This window comes from Mesoplodon densirostris, chromosome 10 (genome assembly GCF_025265405.1).
Source record: "Mesoplodon densirostris isolate mMesDen1 chromosome 10, mMesDen1 primary haplotype, whole genome shotgun sequence".
Lineage (NCBI taxonomy): Eukaryota > Metazoa > Chordata > Mammalia > Artiodactyla > Ziphiidae > Mesoplodon > Mesoplodon densirostris.
The window spans coordinates 78,044,056-78,052,614 of NC_082670.1; the positions used below are offsets into that span (position 1 = coordinate 78,044,056).

At 36.0% G+C, this 8,559-nt stretch overlaps 1 protein-coding gene across 2 annotated transcripts in view; it reads left to right on the forward strand.

The window, feature by feature from the left end:
• APPL1 (adaptor protein, phosphotyrosine interacting with PH domain and leucine zipper 1) overlaps positions 1 to 7,475 on the forward strand; it is a 33,693-nt gene extending 26,218 nt beyond the window's left edge. The window contains exons 17-22 of one of the 2 annotated variants that reach the window (XM_060109654.1): positions 360 to 534; positions 635 to 671; positions 1,842 to 1,988; positions 2,570 to 2,620; positions 2,918 to 3,007; positions 3,845 to 7,475. In XM_060109654.1, the coding sequence (XP_059965637.1) occupies positions 360 to 534; positions 635 to 671; positions 1,842 to 1,988; positions 2,570 to 2,620; positions 2,918 to 3,007; positions 3,845 to 3,991 (647 nt within the window). In that variant the 3' untranslated portion in view covers positions 3,992 to 7,475. The remainder of the gene's footprint in view (positions 1 to 359; positions 535 to 634; positions 672 to 1,841; positions 1,989 to 2,569; positions 2,621 to 2,917; positions 3,008 to 3,844) is intronic. The other variant, XM_060109655.1, reaches the window with a different exon arrangement.
• Positions 7,476 to 8,559: the final 1,084 nt, after the last annotated feature.

The window sequence follows — 8,559 nt, forward strand, 5'->3', positions numbered from 1 at the left end:
TTCCATAAGATATCCTTTGACCTTTTCCTAACAGCTGTTTTCTTCTGGTTTTGGAGCATAACTTTTTTTTTCTTTTTCCCATAGCTATTTACTTTGATATAATTTCAAACTTACAGAAAAGCTGTAAGCATAGTAAAAGGAATTCTTTTTAACTCAGAAGTACCAATTGCCAAAGCATAACCTTTTGCTATTTGAGTTTGAGATCTTAATTTTTCTATAAGATGAACACTGTAGTTAGGAGTTATTTCTAAATGCTTCTGCTATGTTGAATTTTTCATTGGAAAACCTAAAGAAAGTGTATTCCTTAGGAAAAGAAATTTGGTATTTAAAAATACGTAATGTACCTTGTTTTGTTGTAGATTCTATTCTTCATCAGTTGTTTATTGTCCGATTCCTTGGTTCTATGGAGGTGAAATCAGATGACAATCCAGATGTTGTTTATGAAACAATGCGCCAAATCTTAGCTGCCCGGGCCATCCATAACATCTTTCGTATGACAGAATCACATTTATTAGTCTCTTGTGATTGTTTAAAGTAAGTAGTAACCTGTCCCTCAAAAAACTGTAGGGAAAAATGTTTACATAATTTTAGCCTAATTAAAATTTGTCTCCCAAATTTTTAATTATTATTATAGGTTAATTGATCCACAGACACAAGTTACAAGGCTCATGGTGAGTTCTGCATGTTTAAAGCTTTATTTTAAGTCTCTTTGTACATATACACATCTTAATCTTTATAATAATCCTGATTCTGTATATCCAGATATGGTAGCGTGAATTATGATTGGGCTTTAGGGTGTTATAATTGAGTCTATGGCTATCTCTACAAAAAAGTTGTAACATTCCATGTAACTTAAAGAATCAGGGGGCTTCCCTGGTGGCGCAGTGGTTGAGAGTCCGCCTGCCGATGCAGGGGACACGGGTTCGTGCCCCGATCCCGGAAGATCCCACATGCCGCGGAGTGGCTGGGCCCGCGAGCCATGGCCGCGGAGCCTGTGTGTCCGGAGCCTGTGCTCCGCAACGGGAGAGGCCACAGCAGTGAGAGGCCCGCGTACAGCAAAAAAAAAAAAAAAAAAAAAAAGAATCAGGGCCTCCCTGGTGGCGCAGTGGTTAAGAGTCCGCCTGCCGATGCAGGGGATACGGGTTCGTGCCCCGGTCTGGGAGGATCCCACATGCCGCGGAGCGGCTGGGCCCGTGAGCCATGGCCGCTGGGCCTGCGCATCCGGAGCCTGTGCTCCGCAACGGGAGAGGCCACAGCAGTGAGAGGCCCGCATACCGCAAAAAGAAAAAAAAAAAAAAAAAAAAAAAAATCAATTCAATCTGGTGTGATACTTAGTATTTATATTTATCCCTCAATTAGGGAGCATCTATCATACACTAAAGAAACTAAAAATTAAATTAAGGGATTAAAAGGCCAACATGACTGAGTTTATTTTATAATTATCTGTTTTGAAATAGCTGCAGGAGCCTGTGCTCCGCAGCGGGAGAGGCCACAGCTGTGAGAGGCCCGCGTACCGCAAAAAAAAAGAAATAGCTGCAGGCATGTGCTTCTATTTAATCATTTAATAATATAGACCATTTTTGTTACTGAATTTGAATTTGTAAAATGTGTTATTGACTAATAAAACAAATTCAGTATTCAACAACCTTTTAATTTCCTGACAATCCAAACCAAATATGACATTGTTTGTTCTTGGATTACCATTCGGTTAAGAAAAACAATTGTCTCTAATGTTCTATTTAGGATATTAAATAACTTAGTACATGAGTTTGTCATATATAAGAGGGCTGTTTTAATGGTTTGAAAAATTTCATGTTTGCTTCTGATGTTTTCTGTGGCAGTTTCCATTACCCGGTGTAGTTTTGTATGCTACACACCAGGAAAATAAGAGGCTTTTTGGATTTGTTCTTCGGACATCAGGAGGGAGAAGTGAAAGTAATCTGTCATCAGTCTGCTATATATTTGAATCAAACAATGAGGGTGAAAAGGTATGTGGCTTTTCAAAATGTGTTTCTGTTGTGAAATACGTGTCATAGTCAAAGTTCTTGCTAAGATTTCTGGAGAAAAACTCCCAAACTTTGCCTAGTCCAACTGAGTTGCTTGACCAAAGCCTCTTGTTTTGAAGAGAGCTGAGCTGATGGGTTGGGCCATCTGACTCCACAAACCTGTATCCTCCTGGCCATTGATAGCTGTTGCAATCTTCTGGCTTTGTTAACTTATCCTGGGAATGCAAAATATTCCCATAATCAGCCATTTCCAAATGTCTTCATCATAGAGTAGCAGCAGCAGCAGCTGCTTGCTTTGTTCTTTGCAACTTTACCATCTCAGTAATGAATTTGAGATAACATGTGAAATGTTATCTATGTATGTGAAAGAGGTGAGAGCCAGCAGTGGGAGCTCACAGACTCTGAAGAAAATACACAAAGGATTGGTTTTGGGGCTGGAACATTCTTAAATCAGCTTTTGTTTGAAGCAGTGTATTAAAATGAGTTATAAAACTAGTTACATCAGCCATTTGGACACTTGATGTAAGAACTGCCTGAGTTTTTCTTACTTGTTCCCCCTTTAGATTTGTGATTCTGTTGGACTGGCAAAACAGATAGCTTTGCATGCAGAACTGGTAAGAATCCAAGACACTTAATTATCCAAGAATGTTAACTAAAGTAATATAAGATCTTTCATATTAGCAAGTAAATAAAAATGATTTTGCTATGCAGGGTTAACAATAGATGCTATTGCTGATACATAGCATTTAGAATTTGGATAAATTGCTAACATTAGAATGTAAATTTTTGGTGTGCTTTCTCATAAATGCAAATAATAATTTGAAAAGGTTACAGAGGTAATATTAATTGACAAGTTAAAATTTAAAGTTATTTCATATTTAATTCATTAGTTGTATTCATCTGGTCTTCAGGATCGCAGGGCATCAGAAAAACAAAAAGAAATAGAGAGAGTAAAAGAGAAGCAACAGAAAGAACTCAGTAAACAAAAACAAATTGAAAAGGTATGCAGTCCTAATGTCTAGATCTTCTCTGACTAGATATGATGTTTATGAAGAGTTTCCTTAATTCAGCACTGTGACTTTCATATTGGAATTTTCAAGTGAAGGTCTGTTTCTACTTGCTCAGCCACTTCATACATAACCAGATGATTCATAGCATAGCAGAAAAGGATGACATCTGTCTTCTTGGCTGCGCTGCACCGCTTGTGGGATCTTAGTTCCCCAACCAGGGATTGAACCGGGGCCCTCGTCTGTGAGAGCTCGGAGTCCCAACCACTGGACTGCCAGGGAATTCCTGACATCTGTCTTCTGATACAATGTTTACATTATAGTTATATTGACATGTAGTGTGACTTGCTGTTTAGCAAACATACTACATATTCCAGAAGAGGTTGGAAGGTTGTCTCTGTCAAAGTAGATCTTTTGAGAGGAGATATATATATGGCTTTCATCATTGGTAGTTGTGTGTGTGTGTGTGTGTGTATACATACACACACACACACACATAGAGAGGGAAGGGAGGGGATGTGGAGTGATTCATTATGAGCCTTTTCTGTACTTTATAATGAGAGAGAATGATGGCTTGAATGTAAGTTGTTGGCCATTAAAATGGAGAAGAGTGACATGCTGGCTTTTGTAGGCTTTCTAGAAAAGTGTCAAAATTTACTTTGGTGTTGCATTGGTTGTGTGTAGACTTTCTTTTCAGTAAGTTGCCAGAATTATGCCTACATATTTATGACAGAAGAGTTGAAGTGGCTCTCAAGTATGTATTTAACTGCTTAGTTTCCTATTTGATTGCAAACAATTAACTTTAAGTTTCTTTTCTGTCTTTTCCACTAGGACTTAGAAGAACAAAGTCGGTTGATAGCTGCTTCCAGTAGACCAAACCAAGCCAGTAGTGAGGGGCAGTTTGTTGTCCTTAGCAGTAGCCAGTCAGAAGAGAGTGATTTGGGAGAAGAAGGAAAGAAGAGAGAGTCAGAAGCATAAACTTATCCTTACTTTTTGGTTGATATTCGCCCCCCACCCCTTTGAATTTGTTGACAATTTCTGTGGTGAAATGGCACAAGGTAACAACAATGCTGAACTATCAGGGAGACTAAAATTTATATTTGCTTGTTTATTTTAACTTCATTTTTTAAACTACGACTGACCTTGATAACTTAGGTTTGCATTGATTTTTTTTTTCCCTTAGAAATAATATACTATGCAGTAACTTCAAATTCCACATGTCTAAAAGAAACCTGTTCATATCCCTGAAGTAGATTGCTGAGGAATTACAGTTGCTCAAGCCTGTTCTTCCTTCAAATTGTGAACTTATTACCTTGCATTGTAATCAGCTGTGACCATAAGAAATCGTTTATTCTTCAGCTTCAGATATTCATGGATATGCTCCCTCTCTTTCATTAGGAACAATTGCTGGCAGTGAGGAAGCTTTTGACTGAATAGGTTTAAAATCCTTATACAGATAATTCTACAAGTTTGCAAATATTTTAACAATGTTAAATGTGCAATAGAACTTTTACAAAATAATTAGAATAGAGATTTTAGACTTAAGGTTTCAAGTTGTGGCAGGTGGTACTGTTGATTTCAGGGCATTTTCTTGGATTGCTCGCATTTCTCTGATGTACTACACCTGATGCCAGTGGGAAAGAAGCTTAAGTGTCTTCAGTTCAAGATTGCTACAGCCCTTGGCATTTTATTATCACATTCTTAGTTCTCAGGTTGGGACTTGAATTGTTGCTGCAGAGCAGTAATGGTTAAAATAAGATTTTGGAATTTATTAAAAGGGATTTTTTTGTTGTTCAAATACATTTTAGATTAGGATTTAACATGTAAAGATATTGTTACAGGATACATTGTATTTTCTGCATTGTGTGAAATAATTTTTATTGAAAATCAAGTGACATTTAGAAAGAAGTTCTATAGCAATTGTTTCCTGCTTAAAAATTCTCAGAATTTAGTTTAAAAATGTAATCTTTTAAATTTCAGACTGATAGCCCACAGTATTTTCATAATTCCATGTTTTTATAAAATACTGTTCATCACTTTATATCCGTGAAGGCAAATAATATATGAGAATAGAATAATTTGCACTAATTATTGTAAATACTTGTCCTCTTTAAATAAGTAGAGTGAAAGGTCTAATTCCATGAAAGACTGAAAGGCAATTGAGTGCTTGTTATAGGAGAGTCAACCCAGGAAGGATTTTAACCTGGTGCCAAGGTTAAAATGACATTTCTCTACTGCCTAATTCTGTGTCAAAACTTGATTTTTTTTTTAACTTGGATTTTTAACATTGCTGATAGAAATTATGTTCCTGTGTTTCACATGTAAAAGTATATATGGCCAAGTTAAATATATTGAATAAAATATTTTACACAGTCATGCATTTAAAATTTTCAAGAGATTAGCCACTAAGACTAATTTTACAAGGGAAAAGCCTTTTGTTATTTAACATATAGTTTTTTCTTTTTAGTTCTGATTTAGAAATGGCATATAGTTCTCACAATATAGTGTGGGTGTTTCACACTGTATATACATTGTTTTCTGTAGGAACGGGATAGATAATTATATATAGGATCATGATTTTTTTTAGCCATGTGCCAAATGGGAATAATGATTACTTAATCATTATTTTGAAGCCTTATGTTACCACATATAGTAAAAAAGTAGAAATTTATGGAATACTTTTTGAAAAAAGTTTATTTTGTCCTTGCTAAAGGGAATGCTTTCACAGTAGTTTGTGTATCATTCCTTTTGTAGAAATTGAAATTTCTTCTGTGGTCAGCATTTGCTTAGTCACAGCAGGTCCTGCTTTTAAGACCTTTTTGAGAATTAGTAAGCTTTTTGTTTCAGTAAGTCTTTTACTATAAAGTTGTCACCTCACTTAGTTCAGGTGTAACTTGTCAGCCACGGTGCAGGGAAGGTGATCAGCATTAGGAGGCAGTTTTACTAGGCTGGTGCTTTGCATGGTAGCGTACTGCTGCCCTTGGTGAGCACTCTGGGTCAAAGTGTAGGCTAAAGTTAAGGGTACTGGCAGACTTAGGGATGCTGGACAGACTTGTGGTTCCTTTTAAGTCATGTTTTGATAGGAATTTCCACAATAACACACCAATGTCCATAGGTCAGACCAAAGTGCTTTCCAGTGCCAAATAGAAGTTATGTGTGGGTTTAACAATTTTAGATGATTCAACTTCTGTTCCATTACTGTAGAACCATATGAATGATTCCATTACTGCAGATACTTAAGGATCAACTTTAATAAATTCTGTGTTTTGTTTAAAGAAGGCTCCCCATGGATTTCTGCGTAATGTTAAAGCTGATCTTTGTTACCCTTTGAAATCCCTTCAAGCTTCTTTTGGATGCTTTGGTGGTGATTGAATTAGGTTTTGGGATATCTTTCTCAGACTTGAACTTGCACTTAATGGTTTTAGAAATTAACAAAACTGATTCTTTAAAAGGAAAGAAATTAAGTCTACCTAATTCTGCTAGGCACTCTTGCTACCTATGTCAACAGTACTTTTGTAACTATGGTAGTGAAGTCAATAGATAGGAAACTGATTATTCCTTCCCCCTTGGGAAAACTTGCTAACAAGGGACTAAAACTGTTGCCTTGAACACAGTCCCCAGTCTAGTTTTTGCCATGTCTACAATGATTACTTTGTGTTTAATTTCAAAAGAATTCTCAGATTCCGCAGTCTAGGGGTGGTAAATTTATGTTACTTTTATGCTTGAGGAAAGGATAGTAGAGTGTGCATACCATTCTACATAACATATAATCATATGTGGTAAAGGCATCTGAGTTAATTTTGAGTTATATGTAGGAACTGCAAGTACTTAAGATTTGAATCTTCTTATACCTGCTGACAGACCCTAAGAGCCTGTGTTTTGTAAAACCTCTGCCACCCAAATTAATAAAATGAAAATATTAATATTGGTTTTGATAACAGCCTCGTAGCATTCAAACTGTACTTTAAATATTCAAACACACTGATTGTAGCAAGCAAGCCTTTGACTTTATTTTTATCAAGTTTGGCTTACTTTTCTTTCATGAGATTTTTTCTTCCATATTAATTAATAATACATATTAATTTGAAACTGGAACTATATTATACTTTGTAACTAATCTCTTATGGCTGTACTCATGTAATTTACTTAGGTTAATATGAGAACTGGGGATTAAGTTATAACTAATGTGCAAAACCACTTTGTATATTTGGTGATTTTGTAATGTAAGTGAATTGGTTCATTCTTATTTCACTGATACTGTTAATCATGCATATACAATTAAAAATTATGCTTCATTTCCCTTTAGAATTAAATTTGAAAAACTCGACTTTATGTAATGGTGGTATACATGTGGAGTGAAGAACTTATTTTTTCATTTTGTCAAAATAAGTATTCGTGACAAGGCTTCAGGAAATATGCTGTTAGGAGATTTTTAATGTATAATAAAGTCCATGATTTTTTTCATAGTCTTTTTTGTATGAAATATTTGATATATACTCTGAATTTTACTTCTCCAAGTAATTTCAAATGATGCTTATAAAACAATTGGACAGGGCTTCCCTGGTGGCGCAGTGGTTGAGAGTCTGCCTGCCGATGCAGGGGACACGGGTTCGTGCCCCAGTCCGGGAAAATCCCACATGCCGCGGAGTGGCTGGGCCCGTGAGCCATGGCCGCTGAGCCTGCGCGTCCGGAGCCCGTGCTCCGGAACGGGAGAGGCTGCAACAGTGAGAGGCCCACGTACCGCAAAAAAAAAAAAAAAAAATTGGACATTTTCTTAATCTGTTATGATACTGTTATTACACATCTAACGCTACTGCAATTCCATAACAGCTAAAACGGGAAAAAAATGTCGCTTATGTGGAAATAATACTAATTCATATCTAGTGACTTTTTTCCTTTGGAAAAATTAAGAGAATTTTCAATAATTACCCTAGACATGTTACAATGTATACTTGCTATGTTGGGTCCTATTCAAGGAAATTCCTGTAATTTAAAGGGTCAGGTTATTGTGTACACCAGCTTAAGTGGCTTGGGCCTGTAGTTTTAATACTAATGCATATTCATCCCCTGTGCTCTTTATGGTTTCCTGTAGCACTTACCAAGTTCTGTTCTTCTACTGGCAGTTTGTTTTAATTTGTTTTGAATTTTATAAAATGTATACACTTGTAGAAGGTCCAGGGAGTGGATGAAATTAACTTCAGAATTCTGTAATTTATCTAGGTGCACGTATATCCTAAATATAATTTGTGTATCGACATACATATAATCTAGCACCCATTTATAAACAGACACCACAATTTGATTAAAAAAAATAAAAACTATTCATGCCAGCTAATTTTGCAAATTTTTTATGTGAAAACTGTATTATTAGTAATTTTAAGTCTGTGCTTACTGAAATAGTCTGTATAGCCATGAATTCCTACATCAGAAAGAAATCATATAACTTCAGTTTCCTTAAGAAGGACTATATTATGCTAAAAAAAAAGTATGCTAAGACTAAACATATAAACATCAAGCTATAACTGACTGGGCCTGTGGTCATCATC